The sequence below is a fragment of the Dendroctonus ponderosae genome, unplaced genomic scaffold (assembly GCF_020466585.1).
Source record: "Dendroctonus ponderosae isolate FM_Combo_2020 unplaced genomic scaffold, Dpon_F_20191213v2 Dpon_F_20191213_9, whole genome shotgun sequence".
Taxonomy (NCBI): domain Eukaryota; kingdom Metazoa; phylum Arthropoda; class Insecta; order Coleoptera; family Curculionidae; genus Dendroctonus; species Dendroctonus ponderosae.
The window spans coordinates 5,315,835-5,343,669 of record NW_026019116.1 but is presented as its reverse complement, the minus strand read 5'-3'; the positions used below and the strand labels follow the sequence as shown (position 1 = coordinate 5,343,669).

Genomic DNA, 27,835 nt, shown 5'->3' with positions numbered 1-27,835 from the left:
ACCCCCATGACCCCCCCTGGATCCGCCCTTGACTTGATAAAGTGCTAGATGGATATATTGCAGGTGTGAAACAGACAGACGAAGTGAGTACTTGTTGCATGACAAATATCGACTTATCAACAGCATTGTGCTCTGGAAACGGGTCATAATATATCTATATGTATATACCATTTATAAATAACAGCCCAGTGGTTTGCAATAACTAGTTTTAATCACACGATCCGCCGATAATGCGGTTAATCGTTTTCATTATGAAGGCAAAAATACAATTTACATAAACCGCGAAAACTGTTTAGGTCTTTACAATGGCGTAAAAAGTATCAAAAACCGGTTTTTTGCCTAATCTATCTTAGTGCTCATTTCAAAATCAAGTTTGGCACTTCAAGAGCCAGATAATGCACGTGCTCTTAATGAAAAAATCCTGTCCGTATCGATATCGTATTGTTACTGTTGAGGAGCGCTTTGAGTGCCGTAGTAATAATATTGATTACTCAGACCATAGTGCTCTCGAAGCTGAATTTACAAAAAAACATGATTTATCTTTATGGAACTCAACTGGGTTAAAATTTGAATATATTGACCTTTGAATGCCTGAAGAAAGAACAACATTGATAAGCGTTGATGGCTCAACCTTTCCGGGAAATTCCCTTATACAAACATGAAAAACGCAAAGAAAAATCCGATCTGCTCAAGGGTACCAAAGCAAAAATGCCAATGAAACCGTGAAAAGCATTTTAATCGCTGGCACCATATGGGTGAAGCAGGAAGTTCGATTCGCTTATTAAAATTCAACCTGGGAATTTAAATTTTAAGCTTTACCGAGGCAACAAAAATAAAAATGCCGCGAGGCACTTAAGGATTGTCTGTTTTTCCAATAATTCGATAAGAGGAGATAACGCAGCTGCAACATTTTCAGACAATGGATGAACAGGGAAAATTCGCTGCAGAATCCTATAAAACTCAGCTGGGAAAAATGGAAATATGTGCTTTTTTCGCTCAAAATTTAACAACTAAACCGCATCTAAATGACAAATCCGATAATTTCACTCACCTGAATGTTGCCCCATGTTTGGAAGGCAGTGAAGACCAGCATGAAGGCCAGCCCCAGAAGAACCACATTGATAAAGCCCAAACTGCAGGCCATTGCGCGGTTTTGAAAAAACGATACCAGTAAGTCGGGATATTAAAAAAAAATCAGAGCTGTTTCAATTTTGATTCTGTGGAAAATTCGTCTGTCTCCTACATGTCCATGTCCTCTACGATGGTACTGTGCTGGTGCGTACTTGTTGGATACACGAGCGCGACAATATTTAAACCGAATCACTTTTACTTTTCAGAAATATCGATATGGTAGCACAAACGGTTCTTTAAATGCAGTTGCGCGTATTTAAGTGGTACCGCTTGTCAGAAACTGATACGCTTTCGCGGCTATCAGGGAATGCCGATAAATTTTATTCAAGTTCGTTCGGTTTTTCAAGTATTTTCAATTGGTTGCGCAATTTATTGGGTGTAGATAGGCAATGATCATTAATCCTGCCCGCTAAAGTTAAATCACCTTTGCAACCAAATCAGCGGGGTTGACCCAAGAAAATGGACCACACTTGGCAACCTGGTCTTACAGCCGACTGATTTGAAGGCAGTATGTTTACTTCGAGTTTCGTCAAATCAACCTTCCAATAATACCCAGGCAATGCAACTTAATGAAGAATTTCACACTTTAGTGATGTTTTCCAAGTGTACACTACACGAAACACAAAATACAGCCATTTTCAACACAAACTTTCCCTTAACATCGCAGCTTTGCAAAAAAGGCGGACGTAGTCAGCTGGCCACAGTGTTGCCGTCTGTTAGGTTTAGGAAACAGAAAGGCCAGTAGTTTTCAGTAATCATATGCTGGACAGTCTATTTATTATCCGATGGTTCTTTGGGGGCAAATACCAGGATTTGTGAAGGATCTAAACTAAATAGAGGACCTGCAAAGGGAATGTGTAGCAGTAACGCCCAATCTAGTGAGACCACTCGAATTACATAAAAATATACATAAATCAGACCAGGTTTATTGGCCAGGCAGATTTTTGTCAATAAACACCCGAACGTCTTCGATTTCTTCCTCAGACCAAGTGTGCATCAGCTTTTTGTAGGATTTAAACTCGTGGTTCTTTACCATGGTCTTCAGAATGGAGGCCGTCATTTGGCCAAACTTGTGGGATATTAATGGGTCGAAATCCCCGTGACATTGAATGATCTAGACGAGGGTTTTAGTCAGAATTGCCTTGTCCTTTTTCTAAAATCGGCGCTTACCGCAAGATCATCTGGACATTTTTTTGCCGCTGGAAAGCTCTTTCGCAAGGGTAACCAACAAGAGAGCCCCACAACTCCAGCCAGTCGCTGTGGGAATGTCAACGCGGAATAAATCGCTAGGGCGCCGCCCTGGGAAAAGCCCCCAATCACAATTCTATCAGCAGGAATGCCCGCATTGATTTCTTTAGTTATAAGCGACTGCACTTCCTTGGCTGCCACTTTAATGCCTGCAAGCAATTCATGCACGGTTTATGAACTAAGACGTCACTCTGGTTTTACCCTCTTCATCTTCGGGCCCGGACTCATCGAAAGCCTTCAAGTCGAACCAGGATGGCATTCGAAGCCCCCCATTTATGGTGACAGGTATGGTGTTTGCAGTTGGGCAAATCACCTTCATGAATGGCTTCCTGATTTCGTTCATCAGCTGGGCCCAGCCCTGACTACAAGCGACAAACGATCATTCATTTACCTGGCTTGGGACTGAACGGTTCTTACCCTGTGTCCCCCAGTCCATGAAAGAAAATAAGCTAGAATAAGAGGAAGTTATTAAAAAATAGTTCAGATTCCTGCCATGGATGTTTGAAGCAAAATTCATTAAGCTCCAGCTGACACTGGGGCTAGCAATTTAGCTGGGAAAAAGTGGCTAGAACAACCCAAACAGGCTGAAGTGTTGGGAATTGAATCAATACCGTTGCTGTATGTTTCGCTGTGGCAGCTAGAATTACTGGGGCAGCCATCAGGCACTCGGACGCCGATCAGGCTCACTGAAGTCTTAAATAAATTAGTTAAATGAAGACAAACTGGATTAAAGGGATAAAGTAGCCCCAATTCGATCACACTTGACAGCAGCAAATCACTCTTGATCGGTGTTGCCAGCAGCGATCGTTTTTCCGTAATAAAATCTATAAAATCTTGCCTGATGATGGCGGACTAGAGTAACAGACCTTCAGTTGTTGCTACTCAATAGAGCATTGAAATGCGTCTTTTTTCATGTCAAACATTGTTTATGAAATGTTTCTAAAGTATATATAGTAAACTCAGGAAATACAAAAGGGTATTGTCTTTGATATAACCGGCAATGCCGAACAGCCATCCAGTTGATGCGCCCTGTTTTACCACTGCTTGATAAAAGTATGTTCTCTGTCATACATGTGCGACTAAAAGATGACAGACGGTGACCTGGGGTGAAGTTATTTCCCTACAGTCTTTCTCAGAAGACGAAATTAGGTTAATTTTAAAAGCCGCTAGCAATTGAGGTTAGCATCCATAACATTGGCACTCAGAGTAAATAGTAAATAATATTTACTCTGAGCTGTTTTTTCGGTGGACAAAAACAGAAAAATGAACACTGAAAAGATCGAGGAGTTTCAGCGCTACTTCAAATGCCACAGCAAATCCAAAGAATACATGGGGCACAGCTCCAAAGTGCATTCGGTGGGCTGGAGCTGTGATGGTAAGCGGCTGGCGTCGGGCTCTTTCGATAAATGCGTGTGCATTTACACTCTCGACCGCGACCGACTGGTAAGTCAACTAGCAAGAGAGGCCTATTTGTCTCACGCCCGCTGGGTTGCAGAACAAGGAGATCACATTCAAGGGACATGGGGGTTCAGTGGATCAGTTGTGCTGGCACCAGACTAATCCAGACCTGCTAAGCACAGCCAGTGGCGATAAATCAGTCAGAATTTGGGACACCCGTGTTCAGAAATGTGTGGCCACCATCAACACCAAGGGGGAAAACATTAATATTACCTGGTCACCTAATGGTAAGGCTTTAGCCATGAAGCAGCGAGTAGCGGAAAATAACTCAAGCGTTCCAGGTAACGCGATTGCAGTTGGCAACAAAGAAGACTTGGTCACTTTCATCGACGCCAGGACGCACAAGATCGAGGCAGAGGAACAGTTCCATTTTGAGGTGAACGAGATTAGCTGGAATAATACCAGCGACCTATTTTTTCTGACGAATGGTCAGGGTTGCATACACATTTTGAGGTAGGAGGTGCAGTAGAAACATTGGCAAAACGTGCACGTTTGCCCCATTTGTTTCCAGTTATCCCGACTTGAAGAGGCAGCATATCCTGAAAGCGCACCCAGGCACGTGTATTTGCATTGAATTTGACCCAACGGGGAAGTATTTTGCCACTGGAAGCGCTGACGCCCTCGTTTCTCTATGGGATATCAATGAGCTGGCTTGCAAAAGGGTTTTTACCAGGTAACGTTACCCGACTTTCTATCATATTATTAGGATTAAATCCACAGTTGAATTCTAGAATGGATTGGCCAGTGAGAACCATCTCATTCAGTTACGACGGCCAGTTGCTGGCCTCAGCTTCAGAGGATTTGCTGATTGATATCGGTAAGCAGCTGATGTTAATGTGGAGTTGAAAGCTCTAGGGGGATGTTTGTAGGTTTTGTAGAGACAGGGGACAAAATCGCCGATATCAGCGTGGAAGCAGCCACATTTACCGTCGCTTGGCATCCCTCTCAGTATTTACTTGCGTATGCTTGCGACGACAAAGACACTTATGATAGGAAACGAGACGCGGGGAGTCTCAAAGTATGGGGATTTCCTTCAGACTAACTTGATTTTTCTACTTCAATAAACAGTTAAGGAAATTAGTTTGTGTTTTTTTAAATCCTTACTTCCTAGTGGTAAGCAAGGAGCTGGCAGCTGCCGAAGGCCTTACCTTATGACAATTGACAATCATCTGGTGTTTAAGAAGGTAGGTGCCCCCCAGTAAAATCATGACAACAACTAGGCCCAAAAGCCCCCGACCAATTGTGGAGCCCAAGCCCAAAGACGAAACTATCTGGGACAAGTTGGGGACATTGGGGCGCAAGAAACGGATCAAGGAAGGTAGCTATTTACGTCATTGCTATATATGGTTATGTTTACAAACTCCAAGGTGTGGTAAATAATGGGCTGTTTGGCCTTTAATTGCAGTGCAAGAGGTGCAGACTGAGGGCAAATATGCCATTGACTCCCCAGGCTACGCCACAGCGCCCGTTATACCCCCCGAGGAGTACAAGCTAGGTGAGATAGAGAGAGCAAGGTTACACGCCCAAATGTTCCCCTTTTGCCCCAAAACTCCAACAAACTGGCTGATTGTTTCCTGAATTTGCAGAGGAAAATGAGGAAATGTCCCTGATTGATCAAAATGCCTACACGGACTCCAAGTTTCTGGAGTTACAGGACGTGCTAATAGAGTGGATCAATGACGAGCTGGCCTCGCAGAGAATCATCGTGCAGGACCTGAAAGAAGACTTATATGATGGGCAGGTTTTGCAGAAGCTCCTCGAAAAGCTCACAGGAGACAAGCTGGATGTTCCGGAAGTGACCCAGAACGAAGAGGGCCAAAAGCAAAAGCTTGCGGTGGTTTTGGCGCATTTTAACAAGGTAGAAAGTTGCTTGTAAGGGGAAGTTTGGCTAATGGAGTCTTTTCAGGTGCTGGGTCTGCAACGGCTCGGGCACAGCAAGTGGAGCATGGAAACCATCCACTCGAAGAATATCGTCGCGATTATTCACCTGCTAGTGGCCCTGGCAAGGCATTTCAGGCCGCCAGTACGCCTAACAGAGAACGTCTCGGTAAGCGTGGTGGTGGTGAAGATGAAACAAGGCCAACTGATCCCTGAACGCATTAACGAAAACCTCACCACTGAGTACGACGATGTGGGGATGCGATGCGAACGCGATGCCTTTGATGCCCTCTTCGACCATGCCCCCGAAAAGCTGCAAATTGTGAAAAAGGTAAACACCCAAACCGAGAAACCACTGGGGCGTTAGCGACAATTTTTTCAGTCACTGGTAACCTTCGTAAACAAGCACCTGAACAAGATGAACTTCGAGGTGACTGAACTAGAATCCCAGTTTCACGATGGGGTCTACTTGGTCATCCTAATGGGACTATTGGAAGGCTTCTTCGTTCCGCACTACGCCTTCCATCTGACTCCGCAGGAAGTCGACCAAAAAGTTCACAACGTCAGCTTCGCCTTTGAACTGATGGAGGAATGCGGGCTGAAAAAGCCCAAAGCTCGACCAGAAGGTTTGCCGTATAATCAATCCGATAAACCCCGAGATTCAAGTGTTTTTTTCAGATATAGTAAACATGGATCTGAAATCTACACTGCGAGTGCTGTACAATCTGTTTTTGAAGTACAAAACCATTATTTAAGCTTGTTTTGATTAAATTATTAACCTGACTAGTGCTGTGGCATCAGCCCGCGCTTTTCCTAAAACCACTGAAACGTTGTATTTTTATAGTCTATTTATATTAACCCTAGTGCTGTATTAAAACATGTATTTTCAATCGCCAATTAAACTAATTAAGTAAATCCAGAGCCTTGATTCTCTCCAACAATCCGGCAGAATCCTCCACAGGTGGGAAAAAGAAATCCAAGTACATGTCGACTAAAACCTTTACGCTATCGGCTGGGGCTGCTTGACTCAACGCACTCTTAGAACAAGATATAACCAGCACAGAACTACACGCTTGTTTCTTGCCCAAAAACCTCAAACAGTCTAAGAGGGTCGCCATTAAAAAGGCTGCGCCCCTTGAACTTAATCCGCACCCCGACTGATCGCAATAAGCATCAAAGCCATTCACTACAACAACTGAGGGCAGATGTTTCCACTTGTGAATGCCATTCAGATGCCTCATTAGCCTCGCGAAATCACTTAGATATCTGCGGTAAAAGAATGGGGTCCTTGTTGAGAGTGTTTGAACACACTAGCCTAACACTTACATGAAAGTAATCAGCTGCAGTATCTGCTTGCAGGGGGGCTCGATTTCAGGGGGCACCTTCTCAACGGGCTTCACTGATATGAACCACACTCTTCGGCCCCGTGAAGCCGCTTCTATTGCCAACTGAAAAGCCCCAATTACTAACGGGTTTTGGTCACTCCCACCAATTCCACCTTGAATAACACATAGTCCAGGTTGTCCCCAACCAGGCACACTGAGCTGCCCTTGCCACAGTCCATTTTTATTAAGAAAAAGACACTTTAGTTGCATTCACACTTTGAAACTTGACGGTTTACCGCACTTTAACTAGTGAGGTTAGGTTTTGGTGGTGGGTTGCGCAGGGCAACCAAGAGTTCATTTGTTTAGCGTCGAAAAGGAAACGCTGTGCGTCTAGTTCCGCCGATATTTCTAGATTTTACGGATTTCCCCGGGGAAAGCTCGCGATTTTCTGAAACAGAATTTCTCCCTCTACAGTTTGGTGGTAGTTTTGCGGCCGCAAGTGGCATTTTTGCGAAGAAAAAGCTATTTTAAACTGGACAAAATTCTGACGTTCACTGTCATCAGCCTACAACTATACAGCATCCTTCTACAATCCATAGGTAAGATTTTTAACCGCTATTGAAAAGCCTGTTGGTTCACAAATGCTATTTGAATTAAACAGCCAAAAGGAGCTGCAAAAGTTCAGTAGACTCCATTCACAATTATTTATTTAATATCGCATAACAGGGCTACGCCCCTTAGAGTCCAGTGGCGCGGATTATGGTCGGTCTCAAAGTCGATACTGCCTACATACTTGGCGTCTGTTCTTTGCGGCTTGCGGTAAATCGGGCACTCGTACAATTTCGCGTCTTTACCGGCAGTGGTGTTGATTGCGTAGATGTACGTCACTGGCATTTGCTCGTAGAGAACCTACGGAAAACCCCCGCTAACTACCTAATCTGGAATCCATCAGTTCAGTACCTTGGGCTTGCTCTCAATGAGTTTTCCCGTTCTCCTATCCAGCCCCGCTCCTTCCAAGAACAACCCATAAACATAGACGCCCTCCTGAGGACCCTCCTTGATGTCCTCCCGGTTGTACTTGGTGACCAAGTTTTGCAACACCACAGAATCCAGAGCCCACCCCTTATGTGCCCTGGTAACATCCTGGAATGTAATGTTTTAAACGTGAACCTTGCGCTGTTTCAAAGCCTACTTGTCGCATAGCCGTGAGGAACCCTTGAGGGTTGAAGAACCCCGTCATCCAGTAGGCGTTGGGTCTTCCATGGTTGCACCACGTCCTGAATTGGACGTCGCGTTCCAGGAGTTCGGTGTACCAAAACCCGAGCGTTGCAGACTCCCAGGATATCTGGAAACTTTACAGTTTGGACCCAAAGGAAGATTGGAAGCTGTTTGGATACCTTGAGCCACTTTTCGGGAATTCGGGCATCGTACATGGCGTCCAGAGACTCGCGTAGGTTCTGGCTCATCACTATAGTGCCGTCGATGGCCAGTTTCAGGTCGGAAAGCGTCGATTTCACCTCTCTGATCACTTTCTGGATACGATCGATCTCCTGCCTGAGGAAGATGTTCATGGGCAGCAACGCCCCCATTCGGTTCAGCGCCTCTTTGACCTCAAAGTTGTTGTACAGTGCTGGCAATTTATCCAGCATGTCTTCAGCTAGACAGTACACCACACTTTCCCGAGTTTCGCCGCCTCCTCCTCCTCCTTCCTTGGGCTGGACGTTCAATATGGTATCCAGAATACCTGTGAAATACCATTCATTGAATGTCCCATGCCGCGATTTTTCAGTGGTAATCACGTCGATATGACGTGGCACAGTTAGTTGGTGATATTCCGGGCTTGGTATACCTTTAGCGGTGTTGATCTGATATGTAATATCGGCATTTCCATGCAGTCCAAACACCTCCGGAGTGTCGGTAGCCGGTAGAGCGTTGATATAATCAATGTAGCCTTGGAGGTTGCGGGTTTGAGGCACTTTGTAGTTCCTGTAAAACTCGAATCCTGGCCGCAGCAGGACGTCGCAAAACCACACCTAAAACCACTCGAAGCCTTGCCATTTTTCTAAACATTTGCTAATCACCTGGGTGAAGGTAGTTAGCAGGCGTTTATCGAAGTCATCGGTTACTCTGCCTCCATACTGAACCTCTCCCAACATGTAGCAGACTGTAGGCCAAGAGACTCCCTTCTTCGGATCCATATCATCCAAGTGGTTCTGGATGAACTGAACACTGGCGGCAAAGTCTGCCTGGTTGAACTCATATGGAACGTTCCAGCCTGGTCGAACACAACTTGCAGGTGAACCATAACCAAGTGTTTTCTGGTTGCGCTTACCAAGTGGTCCAAATTTCCTCCTCTCTTGCACCACTGTGTGCAGAAAAGCGACGGCATAGAGCAATGGAGGCCATTGGGACTGGGTGGAATAGTCCAGGAAATCTTGGGTGATGTTCTGGTAGGTTCTCTTCAAGCTGGCTCTGATGCCTGCAGGCACCAGAGCGTTTCATGGATCAGCAATCATTCGTCAATGATTTAGTTTACCTTGAGGAGGCTCGTTGGTGAACTTGATGGCCATCTGAAGCAGCCCGATAGGGAACTGCTCATGCACCTCCGTAGTGAGCCAGATTCTGAAGGTTTCATCAATCCTTTCCGCGTCCATTATCATTGTCATCACCTCACTGGCAAAAGGAAGAGAGAGGTGGATGTTCTGTAGAAGCACCCAGCCTCCGTGTTGAATGGCGTTCTCTATCAAGTCTTTGGCCACAATTTCCTGTCCTTGTCCCATGGACACGGATTTTAAGGCTGCAAAGCAGCCTTGAGTAACACGAAGCTGATTTCGCTCCTCCCAACTCACTAATCTCTTTAAGTTTGGCTAGAATGGCGATTTGCGGTGAAGGGTCCGAGCCTATGGACAATATGCATATTAGAGGCGTCCGGGGCTCGGATTCCAGCCAAGTGGCTTCTAGGTCTAGAATGCAGGGCTCGCCGTATTCATTTCCCAGAGAGTCTAGAAGGAAATCAATGTAAAACCTGCATGAGGGAGTAGGAAGATGGTTGGTACCCATAATATACTTCCTGGCCTGGGACAGGGTCCTGTCGGGGCTCCAAGATCTGATGAGGAGCAGCTTGCGAAACACATCCAGGTTCTTGTGGTAACCGCAGGGGATTTCTTCTTCTTCAGGCTTTTCCTTTTCGTACCATAGCCGCCAGTCTTTTTCGTTTGTTTCAATCTGGAACAGTGTCAATATTCCGCATCTTCATGATCTTCCTTTCAGGCAGAGACTTGGAGTCCCTAATCCGGCAAACCTTGGTTAAAATATCTGCAAAAATGGTCAGCTTGTTGATTTCAACCAAATTCAGCCAGGTGATATCCAGAATCCACCTAAAGGGCTTTGGTTGGACGGCGTTGAGGTCCAACGAAGCCCCGCCCTTGATAAAAGCCATGAATTCCTCATGAGTGATCACTCCCTTGTGCAGATCGATCTTCATGGCCATCATCAAGGTGAAGAGGGCTTTGTGGCGCTCGTAGAGGCTTCGTTGCGTGAAGGTCCAAACCTAAGCAAGATTCATCATCAACTAGTTCACTCCCTGCGTCCTCAATTCAAGTTACCTCATAAGTTAAATATTTGAGGATGATATTGATGCGCTCAGAAGTGTTGGTGCTTTTCTCCGACTTGGTGATAGAGTTGTCGAAGATGATGAGGAACTGCTTCAAGGAGTTTTGGTACATCACGTTCACGTTGCTCATTTCGACGATTAGGAAGTAGAGGATGGAGCCTCGGGCTGCAACAGCGCGAAACTCTTCGCGGGCGATGTTGATTTTCTTCTCCGTCTGGACTGATACTTGTAGCTTTTGCGTCACTTCTTCGGCTGTGGTTTTGGTCACTTGAAGCACGTTGATCAGCTCCTCATCATCAACCTGGGACACTGGCCTTATTTGGGGGAGGTTTTAGTTGTTTTCAGGTTATTACCAAAGATCCTTCGGTCGAGTTGAGGCGGCTCAGTAGGTTGGTTTCCAGCTCCTTCATGCTCTTTTGGTTCTGCATCACCGATTCGAAGAGAGCCACTCTTTCCGCCTCCAAATCGGACTTTTCCATCAAAATCACCCGACCCAACAACTGGTCCTCCAGACCTAAAAGTCCATTCTTAGCGGCACTCCTTTAAATGTGGCTTGAAAGGTACCCAGCATGGTCACAGTGAAGTCAATAATGGAGGTCTTGGCGCTAATTTCCGGAGAGTAGGGCGGATTCGGGAGCTTCGTGGTGATATACAACATGAAGCCTTTGAGAACATCGCACTCCTTGTCCCCAACAATCACCTTTTCAATACTCCCCGATTTGATAAAGTTCTTCTCCAGAACATTGTCCAGGACTGGATCCAGCTCAATGTCAATGTCCTCTATTAGCAGCGGCTTACCTAAGGAATCACTAGCACTCACTGACGTTTATATTGATTAACCCCAGTAGCTCACCCAGGGACAAACAGTCCTCAACATGCGTTCGGAAGTATTTGTGATTCAAACTAGTGATCTGCAGATTGTTGTTGGACTCCTTGTTCTTGATCCACATCTTGCCTTGGTTTTGCGGATCAATCAGTAGCGGAAATGATCTGGACTTGGTCACAATCAAGGCATTCTGGACGGAGAGTTCGTCGTTGGGCAGTCCCTGCAACGTCCACTCGGACACAGTGGCGTTTTCCACCAGCATGTTGGTGATGTTCAAACCTACAGTGTATGGGATGGACCTAAACCATCCGTTTGAGAGAGCTGATTTATTTTAAGGCTGAAATAAGCTTGCCTGGAAGAGAGAATGTCCATCCAAGTGTTGACTAGTCCTGCACGAAACTCTTGATTATACGGCCCGCAGTAGGACAGGAAGCCTGTGGCTAGCAAAACATCCCCAACCAGTCGTCCTAGCTGTTCCTTGAAATCCTTGCTCTGTTGCGTCCACCTCACTTTCTCTCCCCCCAGACCTGGCACAGATCAATTGATGAACGCTCGAGATATGGATAGTTTCCAGGTGAAACCTTTGATAAGGGTGGTTGCAGTGTTCATTTTCCTCAAGCACAAGTTGGCAGCATCGGTCAATCTTTGCTTCTCCATCACTGCGCTGTCGTATTGCTCTTTGACTTGGCGCAGCGACTGCTCACGTTCCTCCAGTTGCTGTTGGGCAGCTGCCAGATCCTCCATCGCTAACTAAACTCCCCATCAATTTAAAGCACTAGCCTAGCCCCAAAGACACTTGCCTTCAGCCGAGCCTCTTGCATGGTCAGGTTGGCCTTTAGGGGCAAGACCTCGCGGTTCACACTATGGAAAAAGGCCATCGCCTTGGTCCAGGACAGCAACCCTGAAAGGAAAAACTCCAGAGTTTGATACAAAACCTCCTGCTGCCCACCTGCAACGTCCCCACAGACTCTTTTGGCTGTGTCCATGTTGTAGTCCTCCATTTCAAAGTAGGGCTGCAACAGCTCAACCATTTCGTTGTTGATTATGTCTTTCGGGTAGTTCTGAAGCTGGAGCAAGAAGGTGGTTGACGCCATCATCTAAAGAGGAGAATTAGTGAAGGAATTCGGGTTTGGACGGTTGCAACCTTCAAGGACTCGGCCCAGGAGGGTTTGGGGCATGGAGCAGCCGTGTCTGCGATGATTGGATGGAGCTTCCTCTGGAAAAGAATCAGCACGCAGTCCATGATCCTCATGATGAGGTGTGGAGGTCTGCCCAGTTTGCGTACAGTGGCTGCAATGGGGATGGAAAAATCTAAGTGGCAATTCTGGAGCCGGGGATTTGGACCTACCAATATGGGCAGGCTTGATGGTGTTTAAGGCAGCTTCAGCCTCCTCCAGGGCTGGTTTGGCAGCCTCCAACTTCTGTTCCGCTAGGGCTTTTTCGACCGCGATGCTCGACACTAGAGCCTCAGCCTTTTCCTTCACTTTCTGCACTTGGTTTTTGACAATTTCCGCCTGCATCGCCCGCTCAGTGACCTCTGGAGCAGAGGTTGGCAAATCATCTCTGGAACCTCTCACTCACAAACCAGGAATTACCGGTCAAAACCCGTTCGGCTCGTTGCGAAGCATCGGCCAGCTCCTTCTCCATCACGGCTAGCTCTTTCTTCAAAATCAGCACAGAGGAGGAGGCTTCCGCCAGTTTTTCCAGGCCGGTGTCCATGCGAAGGGCCCCTTCACTCAGCTCCTTCTGCTTGCTGTTGTAGATGCTCTTGTAGCCGGCGATGAAGTTGAGGTAGGATTTCGGGGTTACATGAGTGGCTCGACGGAACCTTTAGGAGTTGAGTGAGTTAGTTTAAACACACAACCGTGAGGAGTGAGAAGTACCGCTGAAAGTACTCGAGCGAAGTGGCGGCAACCACGTCCTGTATGGAGCCCAAAGCGTTCACCAGCTCCTCCTTCACCTGCTCACTGCAGGCTATTTGGAACTCTGTGAGGAAATGTCTGGCTACAGAGATGAGGGCGTCCTTGGGCCACGGCTGGAACCAGTCGATGGTGCATCCAGAGGTGAGTGCGGGGAATCGGAGTGCCCGATTCCGGAACTTTTCCCCAACCTGAACAACATCAACCATCAATCATAAATTGGAGTTTGAAACGGCGAAAACTCACGGGCGAAAAGCAGAAAACCACGTGAAGATTCTGACAGGTGCGGTTCATGAAATACTCCATCACCACCTCTGGATTGAGAGTGCGCTTTGGGTTCTCCCGCTTCATAACGGGGGTGAGTTCCTGGATAATTTCCGCCTGCTCATCCTTGGTGAACAGATTGGAAATCACGCCCGAGGACAGGATGTTGTTCAGGTATTCCAGAAAACCCTCCTCCTTGATGTCCAGGTCGGTGAAGATAAAAGTGGTGCCCTTTCCGCTGCAGCCGCAGGACCGGTAGAGCACCTTGAGGTCCTCTAGGAAGTTGCCGATGTTGTACGACCTCGTGAGGGTGATCTGGAATGTTTTGTACCCGGCAATGAATGAGGAGAGCTTGGTTAAAGACTGCTTGCCGCTGCCGCCCACTCCTGCAAAATATGCTCATGCAATCCGGCTGTTTAGTTGGATCGAACCTTCAAAGGCACCAACCGACAAGCATGACGTTTCCTCTCGGGTGCCTGATCACTCTGGAAACTTTCACCAAGTGAAGCATTGCATCGGGGAAAAAGACCAGATCCATGCCGTTACCGCGCACCATCTCATTGAACTGCGCCAGGAACATTTCCAAACGCTCCCGAAGCTCCAGGTGGCTGTTCACCGGCTCGTAAACTTTCGGGAGCTCCATGTCGGCGTCCTCGCCCTCTTCCCCAGTGGGCTCCGGAGCATCCCTACAGATAAATCCATCCATAGGGAACATTCTCGATCAGTACCGGATCAATTGCCTCATAAAATCGACGAAAACCGGATCGGGTTCGGCTTTGGCGCGCATATTGGCGCCCAGATGATCTTCGACCAGCTGCAGCAGCTGGGCGTTGAACCAGGTCTTGTCATCCTCGATGGTGAATCGGTCGGAGAATACTCGGGCGCACTCGTGCTTCCACAGCTCCATCATGCAGCCCTCGGACTCGATTACAGTCGACAATGTCCCAACCTGCAACACCATCAATCAACTCACTCAGCTGCTCATGGATGAACTCGCCAGCTTCTTACCATCCCTTGCCAGATCCTGGATAGATCCCTAAGGGAGAATACGTAGTGGAACTTGGCTGGGGTAGGCAGGAGTTTCTCTCTGGTGCACTTCCACAATACCCTGGTCAAAGAGATGAGCTTCTTCACCAGGTTGCGCACCTCCAAAGTGAAGCCGCGTTTCACGTTGTAGTGCCCTGGAGGAGTTCGCCATACGAAAAAGAGAACGAGGAGGATTTTCAAAAGGCTCACCTTGGGCGATTACTCCAAATATTTTATCAATGGAAGCATCCATGGGTAGGGGGCAGTTGAAGATGCTGAACTGGCGCTTTAGTCTGGAGGGAATGTCGTTTCTTCCGCCCCCCGGCTGGCCCATTGCGCCTACAAACTGCACGTCCACAATAGTGGTGAATTCCCCAGGCTTTTCCAGACTGTAAAACCCGCCCATATCCATCGTCTGTCTGACGATTTCATTGGTAACCTGGGAAGCGTCAGTTGAAGAAGCTGGAGGAGAAAATGGGCGGGACCTACCTGGTCGCCCCAGCAGTTGATCTCCGGCAAGTTGATGTCGTCGATGAAAATGATGAGCTTCTTCCCATTGGGCGCCCCGAACGTGTTCCCCATGCGCTTCTCTATGTAGCTTTCGATCGTTTTCTGGAACTGGAAGGGCGTGGTAGCGCTGGAGAAGTTAAACGCCCGGTGTAGGTGGACTTCCGGATTGGTTTTCTTCATGTAGGCCTTCATCATTACCTACGGAATGTTCTCCATTAGCTTATGGGGGATGTTGCCATCGTTCAGCAGTTACAGTTTTGGCCGTTCCCTGCTCGCCTATCAGCATCACTGCCTTCTCCTGCTTGGCAATCGTGTCGATCAAGTAGTTGATGCGCACATTGTCCATAATGGGGATAAGAATCGAGCCGAACTCCGGAGTTGCCATTTCCGGGTACACGTAGTTTGGAACGAGGCTGTTCCACATCACCCAATGCCCTTCTGAGTTGACCACATAGTCGAACACCGTAGCCTGTCAAGGAGAATCTTCCAAGTTCTAGGGAGTTTTTCGCGAAATTCCTCTTACATCTGGGTGTTTGCTGGTGTTCTGAGGCAAGCCCAACTCGCACATATCCTCCTTCATAAACACGTCGTACTTGAGCCTATCCTCGCTCTCCAAGTAGGCGCCCATGCCCCAAGTCAGGGCAAAAATGAACAACTTCACCAGGTGATCGGGAGTGAATATTTTGCGCTCATCCCCCTTCTCGGTCTCCTCCAAGGCCTCCTCGTCGTCAAAGTCAGACTTTGCTGAGGAAATGTCTGTGGCGTCTGAGGCTTCGTTTTGGTTGGGGATCAAGCCTGGATGGGGTTTGGGGGTTTAGAATAAATTCAACGCATGGCGATGAGAAATGACCTTCTAGCAGGTTGATCACTTGGAGAATGATGTTGCACTCCAACACGTCCATGACCAGGGTGAGGTTTTGCGCTCCCCAATTCTGTAGGGCGCCGAAATGGTCGTCGAACAACTTGGTGAAGACCTCCTGCTCTTTGAGGCTGCGCCGCTTCAGCCACGCCCTCACTATCGGTTTCCAGGTGAGCCCGGAAGAGCTCATGTAGACCTGGTTGGGCGCCGTTCAGTAAAAGTCGAGATTAGCGAGTAATTCAGCCCTACCATGCCGTTTCTGGACACGGTGGCTGGAGAGGCGTTGTCGATGTTTTCCGGCTCGAAGATGATCTTGCAAGTGGGCGCCATTGAGAGCCGGTCGCCGTTGGCCAGTGTTAGAGTCTTGTTGTCGTCCAGAACTGAGTTCAAGTTCTCAATCCAGATGCTGTCCACTGGGCCGTCCAGAACCAGCCACACGTGCTCACCTGGAAAAGTTTTTGAGTTCCAACCTCCTCATTTGGCATCTTTGGAATCTTCACCGCTTTTGATCTTCAAAGTTTTCCTCCACAAGGCCGAAAAGATCCCATCGGTCCAATCGTTGGTGGCCACATCCAGTCGGCCAAACATCTGAGCGGCTGTGATGGCCTTTGGATTCATGCGCATCTCCCTAAGAACGGATGAATGTTGAAAGCTACAGATTCCATATGGGGACTTACTTATGTTGGTCGCCCATCTGAGAGAGTGATTTCATCAAAATCTGGATGCAGCTGGTTTTTCCAGCCCCTGAAGGGCCGAGAGTCATGATTCCATGCCTGACTCTTTGCGTCTCATAGAGCTGCAATAGGAAGTGCATTTATTGCGGAGATAAACGGGCTTGGAGGCTCACCTGGATCAGCTTCAAGGCCCACGAGGGATGGTTGACCAGGCCGGCCTTGTCCACTTGGGCGTTGATGGCCTCCTCCAGCTCTGGATAGGCGGTTTTCTCTAGAAATTGGTTGGGGAAAAGGTCGGCCACTAGGGAGATGAACAGCGGCTCGTCCTCATCGATTAGTTTGCTGAGGTTCATGTCGCGAAGCACCCGCATCACTATGGTGCTTTCCGAGTCGCGGTTATTCACTCGCTTGGCTGCGCCCAAGCTTCTGAGCACCGACAGGATGTTTCTCAGGCCAAAGTCGTAGTGCACCTGCAAGGGTAAATTATCAAAGGGCGCCTGTTTACTTGAGTATGAGTACTTGTTTAGTCAGCTGCTCCTCGCATAACTTGTACAACGTGTAGAACTTCCTGGCCAGAGTGATGTTTTCCAGAAAACCGCAGCTGGCCAACTTCACTCTGATGATGATCTGCCGATCGGGCACCATCATGGCCACAGTGCGAAACTGGATTTTCAGATTCTCGGGTAGCTCCTTTCGGCCGGCGTAGCCGGGGTTCTGCAATAGGGGGTTGATTAAGTGCCCTCCCTAAGCCTCAGGGGGCAAATACCATTGTTATGAAGATGCCGAATTCTGGACACATCTCCACAATGTCGCCGTCGGTGAACTGGAATGTCTTCTTTTTCTCCCGTTTGCTGGCCAGCACCACTGCTACTTGCTGGGCAGCGACTGATAGTACTGGGAGTTCAATGCGGTTGAATTCGTCGAAGCAGCCCCAGGAGCCTGATTGGGCTAAACCTGCCGAGTTTCACGAATTTTTGGCAACAAGGTCTTTAATTGTCGAGTTTGGAAGAAAGGAGTAAAGACCTTTGTAAATCCTGCCAAGGCCTCGATAGTCCATTTGGTCGGAACAGTTGAACACCACCACATATTTAGCCAGAGTTTTCCCCATGTCTTTGACGGTTTCGGTTTTGCCAGTCCCAGCTGGGCCGCAAGGGGCCCCGCCCATGCTCATTGCCAAGGCTTGCGCCAATGTGATGTAGCACCTGCAAGGGCCCTCTAAGGGAAATGTTCCTCCCACTCACTCACTCACTCAGTACCTGTCGGTCAAAGGGGTGATAACCAGGCGTTCAGTACACCCCAAGTACTCATTTTGGTAGGAGAAGCTCACATCAGTGATGACTATGAGCGTTTTGTCCTGTTCCTCTTTGAAGTAGAAGCGGCATTGTTTGAGCCACTCGAAGTCGTTTACGTGGCGGATGTTCATGCGGCACTGGATAGGAACAATCACCGTGGCTTAGAGAGATTGGATGTTTGGTGCGGTGGCTTACCAGGATGTCGAAGATGTCCCGCTGATGCACATGGATGGTGATCAAGGTCTCAAACTTGGTGCGTTCGATTTTCGTCAAGTCCCTAGTGGTTTGGTCGATGAGCGTATTCAGTAGCTCTAAAAACCGGTTGTTGGTATCGGGCATGATCTTCTTATCATGCCTGGCTTGGAGGAGCGCCAGCTCCGCGTCTCTGGTCCAGATCATTTGCAGCCCCAACAGCCCCACCTGCGTTAAGGTTGCAGAGTTACTATGCAAAAACCCACTGGGGCAAATACCTGGGCAGGCATTTTATCGAGGAAGCTCAGCAACTGGAAGTTTCCATCGCTGATCACCGAGTAGGCGGTCCGAATGATCGAGTGCAAGGAGGCTTGGGAGGTTTGAAGCAGCTGAGTGAGCCAAGTCTCCACACTGCCTTCCGCCCTCACTGTTTTCTCCAGCTGGATCGTCTCGCCCTCGCAGGACACCACTGAGGTGATCTTGTTGTACTCGATGTCGTGGAACTTCACGTACCTGGTGTTGTCGAAGATGGAGAGTAGATGATTCTGGATCGTATGCGAGTCGGAGGCCTGGCCCAGAATCTCCAGCAAGGCGGGATCCGATACGAAGAAGAATCGCGGAAACATCATTCGCTTGCGCTCCAAGTAGCCGCTCAGGGACTTCTGGCACAGCTCCAGCTGCTCTTGCAGGTGGGGCAGCAGTTGTTTCAGCATGTCGTCTCCTAGAGGAGAATGTGGGAATAAAACTCTTCAACCCACCCAGGATTTAAGCGCTTAACGCTAGTCCAAGAAGAAGTGAGGAGGAAAAGCTTACCAACACAGCAGGCCACCACTCCGGGCGTTTCATGGGCGCGTTGCATGATTTTCTGCCAGGATTTGTCGATTTTCGAAAACCTCTTTGCCTCTTTGGGCAGCTGTTTGGCAATGTCGCCGCCCACAAAGACCGCCTCCAAATACACCCACATGTTCTGCACCAATAGCCATCGCTCTAGTATCTCATTAGTGTTGGAGAGATCGTGCACCCATTGCTGGATGTGTTTCTTGAACGGCGCATTGTAGCGATTGGAGAGCAACGAGCCCAGAATCATCAAGCTATCCTCCAGCTGACCAATGGTCTCCGCCGTGGTGTCCCCTCTAAGCAGGAGCTCGCCGCGGTTGTTGAACGTCATGAAAGTGAGCTCATGCACGCTCCACTCATTGGTCACTTGCCTCAGCTTGGCCTCGATGTCCTTCTCCTTCATTGCGGAGATGCAGATATCCTCAATGTCCTCCTTGTGTTGGAGCAGCGGCGCCTCCAGGATGTTCTTCAGGCAGAAGCCCTCGTTTTCGAACTCGAAGATGTGGTTGAGGGAGTCCATGATGCGCTGCCAGTGGCGCGGTTTCATGGCCTTGTTGGCCATCAGCTCCAGCAGGGGGCACATGTCGTTGAAGTCGTCGATAGTTTTCTTCAGCGCGAAGAACGCCGGCCATTCTTTCAGGCCCTTGGGAAGCTTGCGGCACCGGTTCTGGAACTCCATCAGCTCGTTGTTGATTTCCTCGATGTTCACTTCGCCCCACGGGATGTCGTAGTAGCTGTTCACTCTGTCAATTACGTCGTTGTAGAGCTTGTAGAGCTTCTGGAGCAGGTTGAGCTCCTTGCGGATTTGCGCCAGGTCTGGGTAGTCGGTGGTCGGCAACCCGAAAAGCTCTTCCCCGCTTTGGTAGGTTTGCAGCTTTCTCCACATGCCATCAAAGCGATTCTGGAAACACTCCTTTGATTGAATGATGTGGGGTTTATTGAGCAGTTACCTGGAAAAGAATTAGCCGATCTGAGGCTTCCCTTGGGGTGAGTCCAGGTTGCATCGGGCCCGCCGTGCGGTACTCATTGCAGTAGTCGATTTTGTCCTGTTTGAACCGTTCCAGGTTGCTTTTGAGGTCGTTCTGGAACTGGGGCTGCATGTCCAGAAGGTTCACCTGCACCTTGAGGGCGTTGGCCAACAGTTGCCTCCACGTGTACCTTAAGTTGTCCACTTGCTCGACGATTTCTTGCTCGACGCTGACGTCGAATCGGTTGAGCACGTTGAAGGCGTCCTGGAAACGATATGGATGGGGGTAATTCCTGATCCCCTGAGGAACTGTAACACCTCCAGAGTTAATTCGCCGGGAGATGTCACAGTTTCTGAGGGGAACCCTCCGTGCTACCTCAATGGGTTCGATCTTCAGCTCCATGTCCACCTCCTGCTCCCTGATCTTCTTCAGAGTGTCCATTATCATCCTAACATCATCCAGGTCTCTGATGGTCCTCTCGAGCTTGCGCTCCATCTCGCTAATGACTGCATACACATAGTCCATTTCCCTTCGGTACTTCTTCTTCATGGCTTGTCCGATTCTGGAACGGACATCGAAGGAACGTAGCCTCCACAGGTTCCACTCACTCATTCGCTCACCGATGAGTGCAGGACTTTATCTCTGTCTGGATCCCGTACTTGAGCTTTTCAGTGGAAATGGCCAGGCAGTTGGTGATGGTGAAAATGTCCGGTTCAGTGGCCAGTCGTTCGTTCAGTTCTTCGTGCTTTCGGAGGGCCGTTTCGAACTCCGCCAGTTGGCAGTTGAGGAGTTCGCGCTGCGACTTCTCGTTTCTCCACAAGATGCTGTATGGTCGCCATCTCGAGAGAAACTGTGACATCTCCTGAGGACAGAGAAAAAAACGCCAGGAGATGTCACAATTTTAATTAAGAGGCGATTGGGGAGCGTCTGGATGGAGGCGTGAATAAGCATTGTTCCACAGCTCCATGCGTTCCTGGAAAAGCAAGTTTGAACTTTTAAATTCGCGCTTATTCGGGTTGGAGTAGAGGCGCTGTAAATGGGAGAAATGTCGCGAATTTGAGAGCGGCTGTGGGTGCTTTAAGCACTATTTTGAACATTAAAAAAATATATTCAAAGCCCCACATAATTTCGATCCTGGTGTGATTTGAAAACTGGTTCTTCCTTTACAACTGTTTCAAATTTCAAAGCTTTTTTAGCTCTTTTTCAAGAGTTTTTTACGAATTGTTAGAGGTTGGGGCGCACAAGCGGCTGTAGAAATTTCAAAGGCTGACTTAAACATTCCTGTGTATTTCTGGAAAACCCCAAAGTTTTCGAATTTTCGCGTAAAATGAAACCGGTTCCCTATTTACATCTGTGCAAAATTTCACGGTTCTGTCGGCTCTATTTGGCATTTACGGATTTTTTTTAGATTGAGCCAGCGCCTGTGGCGGTGGAACGGGTTCAATGAGCATTTCTTAAAATCCATCTAAAGGAAAACTTTAGAGGGGGAAGGACTTTTCTATTTTGTGCAATGTGAAACCGGTTCTTTGTTTGCAATTGGTCAAAATTTCAGGGCTCTATAGGCTCTATTTAAAACGTTAAGATTTTTTTGAGCCACAAATGCCCAAACGCCTGCAGCGGTTTTAGGGACTACTTTGAAGATATACTTCCTATAAAATTGCGATAAAATGAAAACTCTAAGATTTTTGGCTTTTTACGGAATCTGAAACCGGTTCTCTGTTTACATCGGTGCAAAATTTAAATTCTCTGTCGGCTCTATTTTGGCAGTTACGAATTGTTTTAGATTGAGATGCAGCTGCGCCCTTGAAGGTGTTAAGGGTTATTTCGACTGTTTCTTTAAAATCATCTGACGCGCCAACACTTTTGCATTTGTACGTAGTCTGAAAGAGGTTCTTTGTTTGCAACTGTGCAAAATTTCAAGGATCTATTGGCTCTATTTCCAGAGTTGTGAATTTTTAGAAGCACAATTGCACAAATGTCTGTAGCGGGTTTAGGCGCGATTTTGAATATTTTTATGAAATCGTTCGAAGCTTCAAGGTTTTTGCGTTTTTGCACAATTAGAGATCGGTTCTCTATCTGCAATTGTGAAAAGTTTCAATGGTTCAGAGGCTCTATTTGGCAGTTACGATTTTTTTAGAAATTGGGATGCACAAGCGCCTTTAGAGGTTTGAAGGACTTCTTTGAACATTGCCTATAAAATGATCTAAATTCCAGTTATTCAATCAAATTCATAAACGGTTCAGATGTTCAGTAGGGTCTTGGTTAACTCTGTGCTAAAAAAAATTTTAGGGCTCTATCTGCTCTAGTTTGCAAGTTATGGTTGTTAATTAAATTTGAAAATTTTTGTAAATGCCCGAAATTAATTAAAACTTTTCGAACTTTTATATTGATATCTTCTCTGTAACTGTGAGAAATTTCAGAGCTCTATCGAGTCTGTTGTGGAAATGCGGATTTTTTTGATGTAGAGAAGCACAATTAGTAAATTGCCCCTTTTGAAGAATCGCTGTGAAAATTCATTTAAAAATCTCAGATTTTTCAAATGTTATGCCAAGCTGTGTGCTTAAGAACTAGTACCTCTTTGACAATTTCTCAAAATTTCACGCCTCTATTGGCTCTGGGTTGAGAGTTACAGATTTTCTACTTTAGAAAAGGCCCATTTTGTTTGACGGTTTTTAAAATCCGCACAAAGTCATTGAATAGTCTGATTTAACTAAAAATCCTCCGTATGCATTGATTAGAGTCTTGTTTAGTCTCGTTGCAAGCTGCAGGGCTCTATCGGTTCTAGTTTGAGATTGGTGAATTTTTAAGGGCAGAGAAGCCCAACTAATGAATTGTGCATTTTGGAACTTCTCATAAAATTATCTTCGGACTTCAGAAAACTTTAGAAACACTAGTGACTATATTGACTATAGACACTTAGTGTCTATGTGCTCTAGGAAAAAGTCCGGAAATATCCGATTTAAAGCGCATTCCGGTTGTAGGCAATGCTTATTCATCTCCCTGTTCCGTTCATCCACTTACGCCACGCATTTCTTGGGTGCAAGATGTCAACAGCGAAAGCGCCTTGATCACTTCCTTGTTCTCCATCACATGGTTGAAGAAGTTCCGTTGCTGTAGGGGAAACGTTGGTTTCTCTTCCGTCATCAGTCTGTACAGTTTCCGGCGCCGAGTCCGAAAGTCGTCGCCTTTGCTTTTGAGTGAACTTTTCGAGGTTTTCTGCTAAAATCATTTGTTCCCCAGCCCATTGGTTTTCCCTCCCACGATCAAGAACCTACTTGCAGCCTACAGGAGTCGCTTAATCTAAACAAGCGCAAATTACCTGTGTTTGGACATAGCGTGATCTATTAACCACATCCATGAGGTTGGCTGAAGGTCCGGCGATTTTTTTCCAGACCGACTTCTTACTGCCAGAGGCTCCCTTTAGTCATGCAAGTGTTGTATAGTAGTGGTGGGTTGTGGTTATACAAGGGAGGTTTTTTGGGTGTACGATTCGAGTGCATCAAGTTTACAATGGTTTAGTGATTGTTTTTCGTTTATGATGGGAGAGACACAAGATACTGATTAATTGAGGAACGCACACAAATTACGGGCATTTGTAAGAGCTGACTTACACTTAAACTATTACAACTGTCGTCCAATGTTGGCTCATTTGGCTAAACATTGATAAGGTTCAGTTGGGCTTAAGGCAGCGTTCGAAGTCGAACTTACCTCTTGGCTTCGGGCCCACTGGCCCACTCCTTTCGACACCGACGTGATGTTTTTCCCGGCCAGATTCAGCACTTCCTGTACTTCGTCCAGAGTGGGTTGAATGCCCACTTTGGGGATGAGCAGGACGGCGTTAAGAATGAACACTGGCAGCCGCTCGTCTTTATCTAGAAAGCCTTGCTGGTTATACGAGGGTGACCGTCCACGCAAGCCTCACGTTCTATGCAAAAGCGCCTCCTCAAAGCGTCCAAGGACTGTCTGGTGACCTTCACCAGCACATCAATCACCTTCCGGGTGTAGTACCTCCTCATCTCTCCCACCGCTCCTCTCACCACGTCGTGCATGGCCTTACTCATGCCTCCGCTGAGGAGGAGGTGGGGCTTCTCGAAACACTCCCACACCAGCGTCCAATCGGATTGCTGTTGCGAGGACGTCCCTCCAATGTCGGGCGGTTTGTCCTCGTCTGGGGAATGACTCCTCATTAGCTTGAGTGAGGCCACATGGACACTGCTCCTCACCTGCGAAGAGAAAAGTGTCCTCTTCGTTGGGCGCGTCCTCGTCGTCTATTCGGGCGGTTTTCACCAGCAGGAGGATTTCCTCAACGGCTTCCTCAATCATCATGCATCTTTTGTGCAGCTCATCGGCCGACGATTGGCAGACTTCGTCGATTTGATTGCAGAAATCATCTGGAATGTTCATCAGAAGACGAAAAGTTTCGAATGCCTGCCATCAGCAGGCAGGTTTGGGTAGTTTTCAGCGAAAGTTGCAAAAATAGAACAGTGCGGGTTGAGGGACTAGAGGGGGCAAAGCTGCGTAACTTATTCCCTGCCAGTTTCGATTTGCGGCCATCATCAGGGAGTGGTGACGCATATTCAATCTTAAGTTGCTCTTAGGAGATTTTCGGAATCGATTCTTTGAACACGAAGTACGCGGGCAGTAAAGCAGATACACTTACACTGACTAAAGCTTTAGATAGAGGAAGTGTGACCTTATAGGTCTTGAAAGTTTCGACTTTGGGCCATCATCAGGTAATTGTCGACGATTTTTTAAATCTTAAGTCGCCTTTAGGAGATTTCTGTAATCGTTCCTTTGAACATGAAGCGCTCGAGCAGTTGATAGTATAAAACAGCGATAATTGTGGAAGTAGATAGAGAAACTTTTATGTTAAATTCCCGGTCAGTTTCGTCTTCAGGCCATCATCAGGGATTTTCCGAGAATTTTTTAAGTTGCGTTTAGGGAATTTTTGTTTTCGCAATATGTATTTTCTTTGAATATGAAGTGCTTGGACCGCAAAGAAGATAAATTAACGCTGATTGAGGTTTTAAATAGAATAAATGTTACGCTATGGGTCTTGCGAGTTTCGAGTGTAGACCATCATCAGGCATTTTGCCAAAAAAATCAAAGCGAAAGGGTCATTTAGCAGATTTTTCCAGTCGTTGCTTCTAACTTGAAGTGCTTGGACAGTAAAGAAGATAAATCAGCGTTGATTAGCGCTCTCGATAGAGGAAGCGTTACGGAATACTCTTTAAAAGTTTCGACGCCGAGTCATCATCAGGGACTTTTAAACTAATTTTCAAATCACGCAGTTTTCAAATTTGTGCAATCCTCGATTTGGACGTGAATTTCTTCGAAACTAAAACAGACAAAACGCTCCCGATTTCATCCCTAGATAGAAGAGCTTTTGCATTACCTTTCTTGGAAGTTTCGACTTTGGGCCATCATCAGGAAATTTTTTACGATTTTTTAAATCTTAAGTCGCCTTTAGGAGATCTCTGTAATCGTTCCTTTGAACATGAAGCGCTCGGGCAGTTGATAATATAATACAACGTTAATTGAGGAAGTAGATAGAAAAACTTTTATGTAAAATTCCGGCTCAGTTTCGTCTTCAGGTCATCAGGGATGTTTTGACAATTTTTTAAGTTACCTTTCGAGGATTTTTGCAATCGTTTCTTTGAACACGAAGTGCGCTGGTAGTAAAGAAGATACATCTAGACCGACTAAAGCTCTAGATAGAGGAAGCGTGACGTTATAGGTCTTGAAAGTTTCGACTTTGGGCCATCATCAGGTAACTTTTGACGATTTTTTAAATCTTAAGTCCCCTTTAGGAGATTTCTGTAATCGTTCGAGCAGTTGATAATATAAAACAGCGATAATTGAGGAAGTAGATAGAGGAACTTTTCTGTTAAATTCCCTGACCGTTTTGTCTTTAGGCCATCATTAGGAATTTTTGATAATTTTTTTAAGTTGCCTTTAGGGAATTTTTGTTTTCGCAATGTTTTCTTTGAATATGAAGTGCTCGGACTGCAAAGAAAATAAATTAACGCTGATTGAGGTCTTAAATAGACGAAGTGTTACGCTATGGGCCTTGCAAGTTTCGACTGTATGCCATCATCAGCGATTTTACAAAAAAAATTCAAATCATCAGGTGCATTTAGCAGATTTTGCCAGTCGTATCTTTGAACATGAAGTGTTTGGGCAGGAAAGAAAAGTTGAGTAACGCTGTAGATAGAAGAGTTTTAGTTTTCAAATTTGTGCAATCGTTGCTTTGGACGTGAATTTCTTAAAAAGTAAAACAGGCGAAACGCTCTTGATTGCATCACTGGATAAAACAGCTTTCGCATCACATTTCTTGAAAGTTTCGACTGTATGCCATCATCAGGAATTTAGAGACAATTTCTCAAGTGTGTGGTTGCCCAAATTACTCACCGATTCCCCAGGCTGAATCGCCATCATCAGGCAGCGCATGCAACTGAATGGCCTGCATACTAGTGAGCACTTCCAACACCCTGTTGATGTAAATGTCGTGAATCCGGTCGGTCTGCAGGAAAATATGTTTCTTATCCACCCAGTAGAGCCACTGAGATTTCCACTTACCAAAACTGTGAAGTTTTTGATGGCCGTATTGGCCGAGTCCACATAAGCCTGCCAGTCTGCAGACACCCAATCCAGATGCGTCAATCCCGGCTCGATCCGATTGGACAGTTTGATGAGATGCGGCAGAAAGAGCGGTCGCACCTCCAACTTGACGCTCTTGACGACTTTCAGGAAGTTGTTGATGAGGAACTGAAAAGTCATTTGAAGCACTGTTGGGGTTTAGCTGGGAAGTCCTGCAGTACCTGCAATGAGTCCTGGATCAACGCGAAATGGTCCTGCTTGGCATATAAAGTCAGGGCAACCATTGGAACCGGAAGATCCATCTTCATCATCAAGTCGGTCTCTCTGATGAGAAGTGGAATGGTGGCGTGCAGGTTGACTTTGAGCTTCTGCTGTTCGGCACAAACAACCAGCAGGTGTCTCGTCAGGCATTTGTCCGCATCGGACACATGCTGGTTCATCCACAAGGCCACCATGTCGGTTTCGTAGGTTCTGAACATGTTTTCAGCTGCCCGATGGCGCCTGGATAAGTCCACAGTGGCAGGCAAGCTCTTCATCACATGATGGGTGGTTACATTGGACAGCAGCTCGTCGAGATGCGAAGCCAAACATCTGGCCCATTTAATCCTCCCGGCAATAGGGGGAAACAGTCTGGGCACCGGCGGGTCATCCTTCTGCTTCTTGTACATTTTGATGATCCGATCCACCTCCTTCTCGCAGTACTTCAATATGCGGTCGTACTTCTCGTCCAGCTTGGCCAGCGGGATTTTCTCGCTCACTTTTTCGAAGCGCGTCAAAAAGCGAACACCTTGCGGCGTCTCCCACACGCTATCGAAATTCTCCTCGATTATATCGGCGATTTTGTCCTTCAGCTCATCGGTATGGTCCAGAAAGTTCTGGAAATCCTGCTCGAACACCAGATTGCGCTGATCCAGATAGTCGTACTGTTTGTTGACGATCAGCGCCTTGGTTTCCGTGAAGTTCTGCATCGAGTCTTCCAGAGCTGGAAAGTTTTTGCCTTCTTCTTGAAAACTATTAAGGAAGCGTTTTATCAGACTATGAAGGCTTTCACGGCCGGTCAAATTACATTTAGGAATGTTTGCCATAGTACCGTCCAGGTTGCCAGTAGAGGACATTATATCAAATGTAGAGAGTGGCATACGGTCGCTGCCCATTCAAACCGCAGAACAGATAAGGGCCGAGACTTCGAGAATTTTACAACGCTCAAAGCCTCCG

At 47.0% G+C, this 27,835-nt stretch overlaps 6 protein-coding genes across 8 annotated transcripts in view; 2 read left to right on the top strand and 4 right to left on the bottom strand.

The window, feature by feature from the left end:
- Positions 1-1,790, bottom strand: part of LOC109541788 (UNC93-like protein MFSD11) — a 5,381-nt gene extending 3,591 nt beyond the window's left edge. The window contains exon 1 of the mRNA XM_019910749.2: positions 1,052-1,790. Coding sequence (XP_019766308.1) covers positions 1,052-1,144 — 93 coding nt within the window. The 5' untranslated portion in view covers positions 1,145-1,790. The remainder of the gene's footprint in view (positions 1-1,051) is intronic.
- Positions 1,791-1,876: 86 nt separating this feature from the next.
- Positions 1,877-3,276, bottom strand: LOC109541794 (acyl-protein thioesterase 1). Of its 2 annotated transcripts, XM_019910756.2 has the most exons (6): positions 2,991-3,276; positions 2,797-2,828; positions 2,581-2,741; positions 2,302-2,528; positions 2,029-2,245; positions 1,877-1,973 (listed from the first exon to the last, which is right to left on the bottom strand). In XM_019910756.2, the coding sequence occupies exons 1-5, from the start codon at positions 3,036-3,038 to the stop codon at positions 2,057-2,059; spliced, it is 657 nt and encodes a 218-aa protein (XP_019766315.1). In that variant the 5' UTR covers positions 3,039-3,276; the 3' UTR covers positions 1,877-1,973; positions 2,029-2,056. The 2 variants fall into 2 exon arrangements, with proteins under 2 accessions (XP_019766315.1, XP_019766314.1); XM_019910755.2 differs by having other exon boundaries at positions 1,877-2,245.
- A 232-nt stretch (positions 3,277-3,508) lies between these two features.
- On the top strand, positions 3,509-4,917 carry LOC109541792 (THO complex subunit 3). The gene is made up of 6 exons (XM_019910752.2): positions 3,509-3,822; positions 3,875-4,064; positions 4,119-4,290; positions 4,349-4,510; positions 4,569-4,654; positions 4,707-4,917. The coding sequence occupies exons 1-6, from the start codon at positions 3,643-3,645 to the stop codon at positions 4,877-4,879; spliced, it is 963 nt and encodes a 320-aa protein (XP_019766311.1). The 5' UTR covers positions 3,509-3,642; the 3' UTR covers positions 4,880-4,917.
- A 55-nt stretch (positions 4,918-4,972) lies between these two features.
- On the top strand, positions 4,973-6,630 carry LOC109541791 (beta-parvin). Its single transcript, XM_019910751.2, has 6 exons — positions 4,973-5,155; positions 5,243-5,332; positions 5,424-5,695; positions 5,744-6,046; positions 6,098-6,341; positions 6,394-6,630. The coding sequence occupies exons 1-6, from the start codon at positions 5,044-5,046 to the stop codon at positions 6,468-6,470; spliced, it is 1,098 nt and encodes a 365-aa protein (XP_019766310.1). The 5' UTR covers positions 4,973-5,043; the 3' UTR covers positions 6,471-6,630.
- LOC109541795 lies at positions 6,546-7,612 on the bottom strand. 2 transcript variants are annotated; one of them, XM_019910758.2, is made up of 3 exons: positions 7,214-7,612; positions 7,042-7,163; positions 6,546-6,981 (listed from the first exon to the last, which is right to left on the bottom strand). In XM_019910758.2, the coding sequence occupies exons 1-3, from the start codon at positions 7,277-7,279 to the stop codon at positions 6,618-6,620; spliced, it is 552 nt and encodes a 183-aa protein (XP_019766317.2). In that variant the 5' UTR covers positions 7,280-7,612; the 3' UTR covers positions 6,546-6,617. The 2 variants fall into 2 exon arrangements, with proteins under 2 accessions (XP_019766317.2, XP_019766316.2); XM_019910757.2 differs by having other exon boundaries at positions 7,042-7,612.
- A 59-nt stretch (positions 7,613-7,671) lies between these two features.
- Positions 7,672-27,835, bottom strand: part of LOC109541785 (dynein axonemal heavy chain 5) — a 23,226-nt gene continuing 3,062 nt past the window's right edge. Inside the window, exons 8-60 of the mRNA XM_048669883.1 lie at positions 26,842-27,602; positions 26,600-26,788; positions 26,432-26,543; positions 24,244-24,411; positions 23,916-24,188; positions 23,711-23,871; positions 23,042-23,239; positions 20,641-20,882; positions 20,396-20,582; positions 20,003-20,284; positions 19,029-19,953; positions 18,494-18,936; positions 18,219-18,443; positions 17,988-18,160; positions 17,755-17,933; positions 17,498-17,685; positions 17,251-17,445; positions 16,905-17,201; positions 16,735-16,853; positions 16,558-16,685; positions 16,307-16,503; positions 16,049-16,253; positions 15,722-15,993; positions 15,452-15,667; positions 15,178-15,396; positions 14,899-15,127; positions 14,671-14,843; positions 14,403-14,611; positions 14,110-14,348; positions 13,645-14,048; positions 13,363-13,589; positions 13,075-13,307; positions 12,828-13,016; positions 12,624-12,769; positions 12,429-12,576; positions 12,280-12,380; positions 12,061-12,229; positions 11,832-12,006; positions 11,507-11,778; positions 11,218-11,451; positions 11,007-11,167; positions 10,646-10,954; positions 10,342-10,590; positions 10,097-10,265; positions 9,890-10,042; positions 9,577-9,837; positions 9,373-9,519; positions 9,122-9,315; positions 8,890-9,073; positions 8,438-8,784; positions 8,233-8,385; positions 8,001-8,183; positions 7,672-7,949 (exon numbers count right to left, since the gene is read on the bottom strand). Of these exons, the coding sequence (XP_048525840.1) occupies positions 7,746-7,949; positions 8,001-8,183; positions 8,233-8,385; positions 8,438-8,784; positions 8,890-9,073; positions 9,122-9,315; positions 9,373-9,519; positions 9,577-9,837; positions 9,890-10,042; positions 10,097-10,265; positions 10,342-10,590; positions 10,646-10,954; positions 11,007-11,167; positions 11,218-11,451; positions 11,507-11,778; positions 11,832-12,006; positions 12,061-12,229; positions 12,280-12,380; positions 12,429-12,576; positions 12,624-12,769; positions 12,828-13,016; positions 13,075-13,307; positions 13,363-13,589; positions 13,645-14,048; positions 14,110-14,348; positions 14,403-14,611; positions 14,671-14,843; positions 14,899-15,127; positions 15,178-15,396; positions 15,452-15,667; positions 15,722-15,993; positions 16,049-16,253; positions 16,307-16,503; positions 16,558-16,685; positions 16,735-16,853; positions 16,905-17,201; positions 17,251-17,445; positions 17,498-17,685; positions 17,755-17,933; positions 17,988-18,160; positions 18,219-18,443; positions 18,494-18,936; positions 19,029-19,953; positions 20,003-20,284; positions 20,396-20,582; positions 20,641-20,882; positions 23,042-23,239; positions 23,711-23,871; positions 23,916-24,188; positions 24,244-24,411; positions 26,432-26,543; positions 26,600-26,788; positions 26,842-27,602 (12,416 nt within the window). The 3' untranslated portion in view covers positions 7,672-7,745. The remainder of the gene's footprint in view (positions 7,950-8,000; positions 8,184-8,232; positions 8,386-8,437; positions 8,785-8,889; positions 9,074-9,121; positions 9,316-9,372; positions 9,520-9,576; positions 9,838-9,889; positions 10,043-10,096; positions 10,266-10,341; positions 10,591-10,645; positions 10,955-11,006; positions 11,168-11,217; positions 11,452-11,506; positions 11,779-11,831; positions 12,007-12,060; positions 12,230-12,279; positions 12,381-12,428; positions 12,577-12,623; positions 12,770-12,827; positions 13,017-13,074; positions 13,308-13,362; positions 13,590-13,644; positions 14,049-14,109; positions 14,349-14,402; positions 14,612-14,670; positions 14,844-14,898; positions 15,128-15,177; positions 15,397-15,451; positions 15,668-15,721; positions 15,994-16,048; positions 16,254-16,306; positions 16,504-16,557; positions 16,686-16,734; positions 16,854-16,904; positions 17,202-17,250; positions 17,446-17,497; positions 17,686-17,754; positions 17,934-17,987; positions 18,161-18,218; positions 18,444-18,493; positions 18,937-19,028; positions 19,954-20,002; positions 20,285-20,395; positions 20,583-20,640; positions 20,883-23,041; positions 23,240-23,710; positions 23,872-23,915; positions 24,189-24,243; positions 24,412-26,431; positions 26,544-26,599; positions 26,789-26,841; positions 27,603-27,835) is intronic.